The sequence below is a fragment of the Mustelus asterias genome, chromosome 14 (assembly GCF_964213995.1).
Source record: "Mustelus asterias chromosome 14, sMusAst1.hap1.1, whole genome shotgun sequence".
In the NCBI taxonomy this organism is placed as follows: domain Eukaryota; kingdom Metazoa; phylum Chordata; class Chondrichthyes; order Carcharhiniformes; family Triakidae; genus Mustelus; species Mustelus asterias.
In genome coordinates, this window is record NC_135814.1 from 87,176,126 (window position 1) to 87,190,559 (window position 14,434).

At 45.4% G+C, this 14,434-nt stretch overlaps 1 protein-coding gene across 1 annotated transcript in view; it reads right to left on the bottom strand.

Annotated features, from left to right (window-relative positions):
- Positions 1-14,434, bottom strand: part of LOC144503844 (spermatogenesis-associated serine-rich protein 2-like) — a 150,929-nt gene that overhangs the window by 30,576 nt on the left and 105,919 nt on the right. Inside the window, exon 8 of the mRNA XM_078228806.1 lies at positions 2,986-3,044. Within this exon, the coding sequence (XP_078084932.1) occupies positions 2,986-3,044 (59 nt within the window). The remainder of the gene's footprint in view (positions 1-2,985; positions 3,045-14,434) is intronic.

A 14,434-nucleotide genomic window follows, 5' to 3' on the forward strand; every position in this document is an offset into this window, starting at 1 on the left:
CTGACAAGCTCCTTTGCTTGAGGCAACAGCTACCAGACCTGATGCTTGTAATTGTTAGTAGGGCCTGAAATGAAATGTCAAATAAACCACAGAGTCTTTCAAGCAGATAGAGCAGAGTAACTAGTGCAACACTAGTGGGCTTTGAAACTGACCCAAAATGAAATCCCTCAAAGGTCATTTATCAGGCAGAGATAAACTAGCCAAGTGACCCCCATCCTGGTGGAGAACCCCAACCTGAGGACCCCCCACCACATTCTGCACCATGACAGCAGCCGACTCCACCTTGTGCACCCAGGAGGTAAGTGCTGAGTGGTACCCCCCTTCTCCTTGCTCACTCTCGCAATCTATGGCACTTGGTCCACACTTTAAGGAACCAGTAGTGAATTGTGCCCATGTGACTTCCCATTGGGAGGGTGGGGGAACATTCCGGGGAAAGATTGCATGGGAAACCCATTAATGAGATTGAAATCCAGTTTGGACTCGCATGGAATTTTCCTGACTTAGCAGGATTTGCCCATTATATTTGCTACTTTCTAATCTGATGGAATCTTTCCAAATTTTGGAAAATTAACACCAACACATCTACTAGCTCATTAGCCACCTCTTTTAAGACTCTAGGGTGAAGTCAATCCGGACCCAGGGACTTGTCAGCTGCAGCTCCATCAGATTGTTTAGTATCGCTTCCCTATTCATGATAATTCACCTAGTCCCTCTCTCCCTTCCACCTCCTGATTTTCAGTTATTCATAGAAAGAATCATAGAAACCCTTCAGGGCAGAAGGAGGCCATTCGGCCCATCGAGTCTGCACCGACAACAATCTCACCCCACCCCCTATCCCCACACATTAATCCCTCTAACCTACTAATCCCTCTAATCTGCACATACCGGGACACTATGGGTAATTTAGCATGGCCAGTCAACCTAACCTGCACATCTTTGGACTGTGGGAAGAAACCGGAGCACCCGGAAGAAACCCACGCAAACACGGGAAGAACGTGCAACTCCACACAGATAGTGACCTAATCCGGGAATCGAACCCAGGTCCCTGGAGCTGTGAGGCAGCAGTGCTAACCACTGTGCCACCGTGCCGCCCATTATTGGAATGTTTCTTGTATCATCGATAGTGAGGACAGAAGCAAAATATATGTTCATTTCATCTGTCATTCCCTTGTTATCTACTGCTAACTCCTTATTCTCACTCACCAGAGGGCCAACACTCAATTGGCTTACTCTTTTCCTGTTAAAATACCTGTAGAAACTCCTGCTATCTGTTTTTAGATTCCTAGCTAACTTCCTCTCATGCTCTTAATTTCTTTCTCCTGATTAACATTTTTGTCACAATCTGCCATTCTTTATATTCTGACCTGCCACTCACCTTTGCACAGTTATATGTTTTTTCGTTTAGTCTGATGCTTTTCTTAAGTTCTTTAGTTAACCATTCCTCAGAGTTCACAATGCTTCCAAGTTTTGTATCATTCGCAAACTTTGAAACTGTACACCAATGTTATGATGTGGAGATGCCGGCGTTGGACTGGGGTGAACACAGTAAGAAGTCTCACAACACCAGGTTAAAGTCCAACAGGTTTATTTGGTAGCAAATACCATAAGCTTTCGGAGCGCTGCTCCTTCGTCGGATGGAGTGGAAATGTGCTCTCAAACAGTTCACTGTTTGAGAGCACCTTTCCTGGTGATGGGAAAAAAAACCTGGAATAAGAATCTACTGATGACCATGAAACCATTGTCGATTGTCGTAAAAACCCTTCTGCTTCACTAATGTCCTTTAAGGAAGGAAATTTGCTGTCCTTACCTGGTATGGCCTACATATGACTCCAGAGCCACAGCAATGTGGTTGACTCTCAACTGCCCTCTAAACAAGGCAACTAGGGATGGGCAATAAATGCTGGCCAGCCAACAATGCCCATGTCCCACTGATGAATAAAATAAACTTGTTAATACTGTCATGTATTAATGACAGTCTGAGGAAACTCAAGGCCTGTGGGGAATGGGGTAGCTGTTTACATCTTGCAGAATACAAAGCTTTTGACACAAATGAATTAAATGACATTTGTTTCGGTGTACTTGCAGGGAATAATATTTTTAGAAAATGGCATTTAATTAATTGAACTAATTGATTCAAAGGAAGACTTTGAACAAGATTCCATCTTCCTGTTATAAGGTTATAAAGTCTCTAATTTATTAAGCATTTCAGATGAAAGGTTGGTGACCTGAGATGTTAATTCTGTTTCTTTCTCTAAAAATGCTGCCTGTTCAGCTGCGTATTTTCCAGAATTTTCTGTTGGCATTTCGACCACTTACATCTCAAAGGACAAGGGCAGTAGATACATGAGGATACCACCACCTGCAAGTTCCCCTCCAAGCCACTCACCATCCTGACTTGGAAATATATTGCTGTTCCTTTGCAGTCATTGGGTCAAAATCCTGAAATTCCCTCCCTAATGGCATTGTGGGTCAACCCACAGACCATGGACTGCAGCGATTCAAGAAGGCAGCTCACCACCACCTTCTCAAGGGCAACTAGGGATGAGCAATAAATGCTGGCCAACCAGCGACGCCCATGTCCCACGAATGAATAAATTTTCAGAATTCCAGCACACAGACAGTGAACCGGGTATGTTACATAGTTGCCTGTGGACTCCAGCTTTGTAAATACACACAAATCCAGAGTGGAATGGGATCCCCTCATTTTCTCTTTGTAAATTCTGTTTCTCTTGCTCCCCAACCACAAGACTGGCCAACATTTTGATGTCTGACAGGAATTGAAAAATCGGTTTAAAAATTTTCCCCAACATGAATAGGAAAGCTTTCAAACACAGGGTAATGCTGCTACACATGGTGGATTGGAAGTGTATTGGAATAATCCAATTACTACTCACTTGAATATCAAACATGTTAAACGTGGTACAGCTGATGTGAAATTGCAAATGGCAAGCAGTTCTGATAAAGGAAACGTTGTCCATTACTTACTCGCTTCCTTTTTGACTTTATCCATTTCTGACATCAATGCAACCTCCCGATCCATGATGCTGCAATGTTAAAAGGGAGGATATTAGAACGGTCTGCAAACTGCACTTACTGTATAAATGCTACTCCTTGTATAACATAACAATCACGGTGGCACGGTGGTTAGCACTGCTGCCTCACAGCGCCAGGGACCCAGGTTCAATTCCCGGGTCACTGTCTGTGTGGAGTTTGCACATTCTCCCCGTGTCATCCTCCAGGTGCTCCAGTTTTCTCCCACAGTCCAAAAGACGTTCTGGTTAGGTGCATTGGCCATGCTAAATTCTCCCTCAGTGTACCCGAACAGGCGCTGAGGTGTGATGACTAGGGGATTTTCACAGTAACTTCATTGCAGTGTTAATGTAAGCCTACTTGTGACTAATAAATAAACTTTAACTCATCAGTTTGTTTTCTCAATTGGATGTTCAGAATTCTTCAAATTGGATATTAAATCAGAAGACCTTTCTTCCACTTACTACTGAGGAGATAATATTTGCTATTTTTGGTGAATGAACCTTCATCAGTGACAAAGCAAATGTCTACACTAGAGACAGAATTCCACCTGCTGCCCATCTCTAAACTTATCCCCATCGGATTTTGTACTTTGCAAATCTGGCAGCATTTGATATACAGTAATAACACCCATTTACGTCGTAATGAATAAAAGATGCTGAGAAAGAAACTCAAAAGTGGCATTCATTGCTACAGTAGGTCATGGAATAAATAAACTTCTGCTTTGAAGGATTCTAAACTGTTCCTCAGATTAGCATTTGAATACAACCTTGATATTTGAAGGTAAAGTTGTATGCAAAGGCTTGAGTTCTAATGAAAGGTTGCAGGTCTGAAACATTGAGCGGGGTTTTCATTGTTGAGATTGCTAGTGGGTGCAGTGAAATTTCCCAGCTCAGTGCACTCAGCTTGAGGGAAAGTGCCAACAAAGGTGGGATTTTCATTCCGGGGATGCAGGTGCCAACTGGAGTCAGTCCTGCCCACCCCGGAAACCATTTGGAGGCAGCAACACGGGCAGCTGAATGTCAAGGCAGGCTGGCGAAAAGACCCATCTCGGTGCTACATGACTTAGTCAAAGTTATAATAAAAAGACCGTCTAACCCTCATCCCAATCACACTGCCCCATAAACTCTCCTTGGCCCATTCATATCAACTCCTGCCACCTTATGATCCTCTACCCAACCCCCATGGCTTGCATGCCTCTCATGCAAACCTATGTCCCTCCACCCATACCCAATGGTCCCTCATAGTCTCCATACCAACATTTGTCACCCCACCCGTCCCTATTGACCCCTCATATCATCAACTAAGAATGCATAATGAGTCTTGCCTAACATCCCTTAGTCTGTTGAAACAGCTGGACCCAAGGTAAAATATTGTTTGATTGGTAGCTCCTTCTCTTCGATCTATTTTGTCTTGTATAGTGATTATTTGCAGAAGACAAAGAGGTGTCAAGTGCCTATAGTTTCTGCTATTGACACTTTGAAGGTCTGGGTGATTGACACTTCTTTAGGGCTGTAGTAAAAGCAGTTCTTTAAAGAAAATCTGAATGAAAGACTGTTGTTGAAGCTTTTCCACAATGCTATTTTTCCTACAGGATTCAGTGGTTCTGCACAGACTGTATGTAGGTGAATAGGCATGGAATTGCCATAGGTTGGTGTGCATGAGGGGTCACTGGTGTTGAATGGAGGAGCATAGGTTGGCAGTGGGGCCAAAGGTTCCCTTATCCATACTATGGCTCACACTTCTGAGGGGCCATGAACCATGAATGCTTGAAAAACTGGCCACCTCCACAAAAATTGTGGAGGACTAGGAAATGCCTGTCCCCGCAAAGGAGTCAGCAGGTTGGGAATGCATGGATCGGTTCCCACTCCCAACTTCCAGAGGCCTGCAGAATCTCTCCGATTCTATAAAAATCCAGTCCATTAACTCTGTTTCTCTCTTCACAGATGTGGCCAGGCCTGCTAAGAATTTCCAGCATTTATGTTTTAATACTATATACCATCTTCTCAAGGGCAATTAGTGATGGGCAATAATGCTGGTCTAGCCAGCGATGCCCACATCCAATTAACAAATAAAAAAACATCTGTGGCAGGGTTTACTTCAGCTGACCTACTTAAAGTCATAGAGGTCTACAGCACATTAAAAGGCTCTTCAGCCTATCATGTCTGCGCCAGTCAAAGACAAACCACCCAACTATTCTAATTCCATGATTCTAGAATGAGAGGACCTGCTGATATCTATATATGCAAACTACATCTGTCTGAAGTGTTTTCTGTAGCTAGTGCTGAAAGTAGATAGATCTGCTCTTTATTTACTTTTTAAACTAAACAATAAAAGATTCAATAAATTTATAGCTGTAACCAAAAATGATCTCCACGGGGGCTCTGCTTTCATGCCACAATAACCATGCTTTCTCATTCATTACAGCTTAGGAAGGATTACATTTCTTGATTAAGATGTATCTTAGCTACTATCAAGGGAACTCTTTTTGCCAACTGCACTTTGCTGGTCAGAACTAAAGTGAAACAAATGGCATTCAAAATGGCGACTGCCAGTGAAAAGGTCATGCTTCAATCGTGAAATACAGATCATCTGAAAGTTCAAGATATTAAAACTTGACCGTAAGTACAATTTGTTGTTGAGAGATACTGATGTTGATTTTGTGGTACCAGATGTGACTGGAGGCTTTATAAATCAAAGTTTTACAGTACAGGAGGTCATTCAGCCTATTGCACCTGAACTAGCTTTCTGGAAGAGCTATCCAGCTGCATCCATTTCCTCATGTTTTTCCAACACTTCTAACTTTTGTCTTTTTTCAAAATGTTCCTCTGCTTCCCTTCAAAGCAATTCCGAATTCAATTTATGCCGGTGTTTATGACAGGACATTATGGGGTGGCACAGTTACACAGTGGTTAGCACTGCTGCCTCACAGAGCCAGGGACCGGGTTCAATTCCATCCTTGTTTCACTGTCTGTGTGGAGTTTGCACATTCTCCCCGTGTCTGCGTGGGTTTTCTCCGGGTGCTCCAATTTCCTCCCACAGTCCAAAGATGTGCGGGTTAGGTTGATTGGCCATGCTAAATTGCCCATCAGTGTCAGAGTAAATAGGTGGGGTTACGGGGATGGGGCCTAAGTGGTGGAGTTTGCACTTTCTCCCTGTGTCTGTATGCATTTTCTTTGGGTGCTCCGGCTCCCTCCCACAGTCCAAGGATGTGCAGGTTAGGTTGATTGGCCATGCTAAATTGACCCTAGTGTCAGGGGATTAGCAGGGTAAATATGTGGGGTTATGGGGATAGGGCCTGGGTGGGATTGTGGTCGGTGCAGACTCAATGGGCTGAATGGCCTCCTTCTGCACCATAGGGATTCTATGATTCTATGATGATTTCATGTCCCAAGAACCCTTTAGGTAGAAAAACAAAAAATCTCTTAACCTCTCTCACTTTGTCTTTTTGGTGATGATCTTAAAGTTCAGCTAAACTTTCAAATCTTTCGAGGTTTATCAATGGTGCAAGGATTTACTGTGCATAACAATAACAGTGAAAAGTATTTCCTAAAGACCTGCTCCCATCTAGAGAAAGAATTCCAGACACAGCAAATATTGGAAAGACAACTGACCTTATAAAATCCCGAACTAGAGCTAAAAATTGGATGGTTATTTCCCAGATGCTATGAACTCTGCCTTTGATATCTAACTGGCAGAACATCAGGAAATCCTTTTGCCAATTTGCAAATGGCATTTCGGCACAAAATGCTCTTGACGCCATGTAAAGAGGGGCCACCTCAGTTAGAGGGCTTGGATCCATGTACTATAGATATGATCCAATCTTCCAGTGTGGCTATAGGATTCAGCAAGCCCTGAAATTAAGGCTTGATTAGACCAGTATCAATACATGTTCTACTTGTAATACTGGAAGGAATTCAATTTGTAAATGGGTGCATTTTACAATCTTACTTTTCTATTATAAGTAAACAAATCAGTCAGCTATTTATTGACCTTAATTATTTATACAATTACTTAATTGCATTACTTCGATCTTAAAAAATGTAGTAACAGGAATAGACCATTCAACCCCTTGAGCCTGCTCCATGAGGCCTGTATCCCAGCCCATTTACCAGAAGTGTATATCGCAGCTTGAAGGATTGCTCCCATCGATCAGAGTTCTCAGCACTTCGTGGGCCTTGGACCAATCTATCTGGTTCACTAATGTCCTCTAGAGAAGGAAATCTGCCGTCTTAACCTGGTCTGGCCTACACTCCAGAGTCACAGTAATGTGGTTGACTTTATGTAAAAAAGCCCTCTGAAATGGCCCAGCAAACCATTGAATTCAAGGGTATTTAGGTAATTGCTAACCCAGCCTGCGAAGCCCACATCCCATAAATGGGAAGCAACCTGGGCGGAATTTTCTGGCAGTTCACGCCAGCAGGATTTTCTGGCTAAGTGCCAAATTCTCTGTCCTCGTTCACAGCGGCAGTGGGGCGTGAACAGCCAGTAAGATCACACCCCTTGTTTCAATTTAGGATAATTTCTCCTACAACAAGTAGTTTGACTTCTAGGTTCTTTATGATATGGCACAAAAATGCTTACGACAATGGTCAGCGGCATTCTGTGGGCCTCATCTTCCAGAGATTTTTTGGGATCCAAAAATAAACTTAAAAACTAGAAGCAGGAGAAGGCCATTCAGCCCTTCAAGCCTGCTCCACCATTCATTTTGATCACGGCTGATCATTGAATTCAATATCCCTTGATCCCTTTAGCCCCTGGAGCTATATCTAATTTCTTTTTGGAATCATACAACGTTTTGCTCTCAAATATATCTCCTATTACCTAAACCTCTTCATCAGAATTTGCTTGTTGTCTATGCTTTCTGTTCTGCATGGCATTACATTACTAAGTGTTTCATGGATGAAAGGCAGAAAAGCTCTATCTGGACTTCTTTAGAGAACTCTACAAACTCCTGGGTTTGTGTCCAATTTGCCCAGATGTAGTGAAGGGCAGCACGGTGGCACAGTGGTTAGCACTGCTGCCTCACAGCACCAGGGACCCAGGTTCGAGTCCCAGCTTGATTCACTGTCTGTGCGGAGTCTGCACGTTCTCTCTGTGTCTGCGTGGGTTTCCTCCGGGTGCTCTGGTTTCCTCCCACAGTCCAAATGACATGCTGGTTAGGTGCATCGCCGGAGTGTGGCGACTAGGGGATTTTCACAGTAACTTCAATGCAGTGTTAATGTAAGCCCACTTATGACACTAATAAATAAACTTTAATACTGATAAATTCGATGTGTCGGAGCACATGAGATAAAATATGGATTACATTATCAGAGAGGCACAGATCATAAAACTCGAGGAACCGAGGCATAAAGAGGAGTGGAGAAGTAAGATTAATTGATATTTCTCTTGTAAAGCGCTGACATGGACCTGATGGTCGAATGGTCTCATTCTGGGCTGTTAATGTTTATGGTTCCATGATACTGAAGGTTAAAAACCAATTTCCCCTGCATTAACCAAACTCAGTCTGCTGACCAAACACCATGAAAACAATAACAGCTCACATTTCTAGAGGGTTTTTAAAGCAGGAAACTGTCTCAAGGAATTTTGCGGGAGCATGATCAGATGGAAATCGACACCAAGGCCGGAATTTTACCAGCACGCCCGCCCGAGGCTCGTAGGATTGTGCCCGAGGCCAACGGAGAATGCCGTTTTGCCAATAAAATCAGGGCCCCGAGACCAAGAAGGATACATTTGGACAAATTAGTCGCAAAGGTAGACTCTAAGAAGGCTCTTGAAGGAAGAGGGATAAGAGACAGAAAGACTTAGGGAAGCAATTCCAGAACACTGGAGCTGGACGTTCTAATTTATTTCCTTCTGAGCTACAAATACTTAAAGTTCCACGATTGTAAAGATTAAAAATGAACTTTGAGAAAAATAAACTTAACGTTACACTGATCAACAAGTTATACTGGCAGTACATTAGTATTGAGCTGGGCTATTGCTGAGAATCACGCAGAATGTATTCTAATAGTTGAACATTTGACAGGAATAAATATCATTCACTGCGAATCACAATGAGTAGAACCTCCTTGACCAGCCATAAGGGGAAAACTCCCCGAGTGATCAGGGTCATTGATGAATACTCAAGATAATGCACATTTTCGTCTTTGACTTCTGGTACAGCACTCCCGAGGCACAGAGTGGAGACAAACGTGTACGTTTGAATGGAATCCAAAAGGTGCTGTGGAGCTTATTTGTATCAAACAGGGGGAGACTGATGCTGTAGACTGTGTAATGGGTGGGATTCTCCCAAGAAAATCTTAAGTGCCGAATTCGCGTAAAAACTGGAGTAAATCACACTGGTTTTTTTAACGGAATTTTCAAAGTGAATTTCCCACATTCACACTAGGGCAGAGTGCCCTAGCGTGAATCATGCTGAAAAGCTGGGGGTGGGGCCTATTCCTGCTGGTGAGGCCGGCAGCATAGCGCTGAGGGGGCCACTGTGCATGCGCGGATCTGTCAGAGCAGAGATCGACGCATGCGCAGTAGCCCTGCATTGCTGCCCTCCTGACCACTGGCCAGCTCGATCAATGGCCTCCTGGATGTCTGTGGGCCAGCCCTGACCACTCTCCCCCCCCCCCCCCCACCCCCCCCCCCCCTCCACCCCCCACCGGAGACTTCAGTCCCGGGCCCGCTAATCAGGTGGAAATGCTGATTTACATCATTTATTCAGCTTTGCCACCGATTTCTGGCACAGAGCTGATGATGCTGGAAATCCGGCAGCTGGAGACACGAGGAAGCGGTGGCACCCAGCGGGAAGCCCACTACACGGTCTCCACTTATGTCCCTAGCTCCAGCAGCGCATTGGGCCGGGAGAATTGCCCCCAATATCTTGCAAGGTAAAAGGCAAAATACTGCAGATGCTGGAATAGGAAACAAAAGCAGATAATGCTGGAAAATCTCAGCAGGTCTGCCAGCATCTCTGGACAGAGAATAGAGTCAGCTCTGACGAAGGGTCATCCAGACTCGAAATGTTAGCTCTATTCTCTCCCCACAGATGCTGTCAGACCTGCTGAGATTTTCCAGCATTTTCTATTTGGATTTGTCAGATCAGTGTTTAGGCAGTTAATTGGCAAAGTGGGGGAAATGGAGATGCCAGTGATTCAAGTAAACAGATTAAAAACTCTGGCAAGTCATGAATTTAGGACAGGATTTTTCCTTCGGGCATATAAAGGCCACTATTGGGATGAAATATATGTGGCCAAAACCTGCACCATGAGGGGAGGCAGTCAATCATTCTGATTTTCCCCAGGGTGGCCAATTAATGTCCAGAGAGCATGCTTGCCATCCAATTGAGGACAGTGGGTAGGTCCTCAGAGCTGGAGGTCCAATCAAAAAGCAGCAGCAGGCTGTGATGCAGCTGCGAAGGGAGAGGTCACTTCAAAACGGAAATGACCTCTCTTTGACCTTTTTTAAAGATTAAATTATAAAATGGGTTTTGCAGCCAGGCCACCAACTGGACGACTTTTGGAAGCCTTCTACAGGGTGCCCAGTGGATCTTCCCGTACCCAGGCAGATAGGAAACTGTCCCCAATAACCTGCAGGAAGATGGTGATCCATTGGCAAAACACAGTCAAAGAACAAAGAACAAAGAACAAAGAACAATACAGCACAGGAACAGGCCCTTCGGCCCTCCAAGCCCGCGCCGCTCCCCGGTCCAGGATTGAATCCTGAATCCAGGATCCCCACCCAATTTTCCAGCCTATCTACATACCAATATCCTATCCACCGAGCTGTCCCTCACAGCTACGATGCTTTGTTCATTACAACCTATTAACTCACCCCCACCCCCCCATTCCAGACCATGTGATCTCCAGGGAGAGGCGAAAACCCAGAGTGAAAAACCCCAGGGCCAATATGGGGAAAAAAAAATCTGGGAAATTCCTCTCCGACCCCCTGAGGCGATCGAAACGAGTCCAGGAGATCACAATGGCCCCGATCGGAAAATGCTTCCCAACCCTAGTCATTTCCACTTCCACGAACACCATATGAATCCCCTGCCCCCGAGACAGGTTCCCAACTATCCGCAGTCTCACTCTGTACTGGCACCAGCAAGATGATCGTAGAATGAAGCCTTGAAACGAGAAACCAGGAACAATTAGCCCGCGCCGCTCCCTGGTCCAAACTAGATCACTCTTTTGTATCCCTCCATTCCCACTCCGTTCATATAGCTGTCTAGATAAGTCTTAAACGTTCCCAGTGTGTCCGCCTCCACCACCTTGCCCGGCAACACATTCCAGGCCCCCACGACCCTCTGTGTGAAATATGTCCTTCTGATATCTGTGTTAAACCTCCCCCCCTTCACCTTGAACCTATGACCCCTCGTGAACGTCACCACCGACCCGGGGAAAAGCTTCCCACCGTTCACCCTATCTATGCCTTTCATAATTTTATACACCTCTATTAAGTCTCCCCTCATCCTCCGTCTTTCCAAGGAGAACAACCCCAGTTTCCCCAATCTCTCCTCATAACCAAGCCCCTCCATACCAGGCAACATCCTGGTAAACCTCCTCTGTACTCTCTCCAAAGCCTCCACGTCCTTCTGGTAGTGTGGCGACCAGAACTGGACGCAGTATTCCAAATGCGGCCGAACCAACGTTCTATACATCTGCAACATCAGACCCCAACTTTTATACTCTATGCCCCGTCCTATAAAGGCAAGCATGCCATATGCCTTCTTCACCACCTTCTCCACCTGTGACGTCACCTTCAAAGATCTGTGGACTTGCACACCCAGGTCCCTCTGCGTCTCTACACCCTTTATGGTTCTTCCATTTATCGTGTAGCTCCTCCCTACATTATTCCCACCAAAATGCATCACTTCGCATTTATCAGGATTGAACTCCATCTGCCATTTCCTTGCCCAAATTTCCAGCCTATCTATATCCTTCTGTAGCCTCTGACAATGTTCCTCACTATCTGCAAGTCCTGCCAGTTTTGTGTCGTCCGCAAACTTACTGATCACCCCAGTTACTCCTTCTTCCAGATCATTTATATAAATCACAAACAGCAGAGGTCCCAATACAGAGCCCTGCGGTACACCACGGTCAGCCACCTTATGGCCCAAAGTGCTTCTTAACAAGCCACATGTGGACAGGTGGCTCTGCCACATGCATCCTGGCACACCCCAATCCAGGTGGCACGGTACCACAGTGGTTAGCACTGCTGCCTCACAGCACCAGGGACCCAGGTTCAACTCTGGCATTGAGTATCTGTGTGGAGTTTGCACGCTCGCCCTGTGTCTGCGTGGTTTTCCTCCAGGCATTCCGATTTCCTCCCACAGCCCAAAGATGTGTGGGTTAGGTTGATTGGCCATGCTAAATTGCCCCTTAGTGTCAGAGGGATTAGCAGGGTAAAGGGGGTTACAGGGATGGGGTCTGGGTGGGACTGTCAGCACAGGCTCAATGGGCCAAATAGCCTCCTTCTGCACTGTAGGGATTCTACGATTCTTCTAACACTCTCCAAATCCCCCTCCACAAAAATGTTCCAGGATGGAGCCAGGGAACTGGCACACCAACCGGAGGTGCTACTTCTAGCTCCAATTCTTCCCTGATCCCAGCCCCAGCAGGGTCTACAATTCAAATCCTTAATGTTGAACCAATAGTTCCAAATTCTCCTGAAATGGATGCATTGTTTAAGAATCTGACAATAACAGGATGTATAGCAGTCAGCTCCAAATAATGATTTATTAAGATCACAGTTTAATATTTTGTCCAGCATTAGTAATATTATTTCAAATCCAGATGACCTCACATGGCTTTTCCAAAAATCTGGTCTAGTTTACTTAAGACTCCAACTAAACTTTAATGTTTTTAACTCTTTAACAGACTTTTCCACATAAAGGAACCATTTACTGTGAACTGGCATGGCAGGCAATGATCATCACTCCAGTCCAACAAACACTAGAGAATTGGTAACCTGATATTAGGTCATGTGGGTGGAATATTAAAATGCAGTAATGGGTCACAATGAACACCTCAAAATTCATCTCCCTGTTCAGGATGCTTTTAGGGTGAAACTAGTCAGACAAGTTATAGTTAAGTTCAAGAATTTAACCATTTAAGGATTTAGAATGTGTAGACCAAGTGACTGTGGTAAACCACTGTTAGCTTATTACCTGTATATGTGACATGCCTGGACACATCCCTGCTGGCCCTACCCGAGACTCCTCCCCCCCTGGTCCAGGTATAAAGGCGACTGCTCCCCACCCCCCTGCCTCAGTCTGGACCAGTTCATCGGCATGGGTGTGCTCCAAGTCTTTTGCTAATAAAAGCCTATTTGTTCTTGCATACAAACTAGTCTTTGCTCGAGTGGTGGTGCATCAATTTTATTAGCAAACGTTTTGGGATGGAGCAGATACTAAAACCCGACAAACTCGAATTGGACCCTCAAGCCGTAGGAGCCTCTAACAGCTTCGATCACTGGCTGCGATGTTTCGAAACTTTCCTCACCTCCTCCTCCGTCATCCGGACCGAAACCGACAAGCTACATGTGCTCCATACCCGGGTAAGAGATCAAGTATTCTCGATGATTAGAGACGCTGAAACTTACAAGGACGCGATCGAACTTTTAAAAGGCCAGTACAACAAACAGTCTAATGAAATCTACGCCAGACATCTTCTGGCTACTCGCAGACAACAGCCAGGAGAATCGGGTGATCAATTCCTGCGTGCGTTGCGAGCACTTGGCAGGGCCTGCAACTGCAAGGCCGTAACAACCACCCAAAACACTGAGGACTTAATCAGAGATGCCTATGTCACGGGTATCAGGTCAAACTATATCCGACAAAGACTGCTGGAACAGGGTGGGCTGGACCTACAATTACGACATCTTATACCGGCCCAGAAAGCTCAATGAGCCGCCAGACGCCCTGTCCCGGGGAATATGTGCCAGCGCACAAATAGACCAATTGCAGACTCTCCACAACGACCTCTGCCACCCGGGGGTCACCAGGTTTTTTCACCTCATTAAAGCCCGTAACCTGCCCTACTCCATTGAGGAAGTCAGGTCTATAACCAGACACTGCCAGGTCTGCACAGAGTGCAAACCGCACTTTTATCGGCCAGACAGAGCACATCTCATAAAAGCCACCCGCCCTTTCGAACGCCTAAGCGTCGACTTCAAAGGCCCCCTCCCCTCTTCTGACCGCAACATATACTTCCTCAATGAATATTCACGTTTCCCCTTCGCTATTCCCTGCCCGGATATGACCTCGGCCACGGTCGTCAGGGCCCTGCACAGCCTCTTCACCCTGTTCGGTTTCCCTAGCTATATCCATAGCGACCGGGGATCCTCCTTTATGAGTGATGAGCTGCGACAGTGCCTGCTCTCCAAAGGCACAGCCTCGAGTAGGACCACC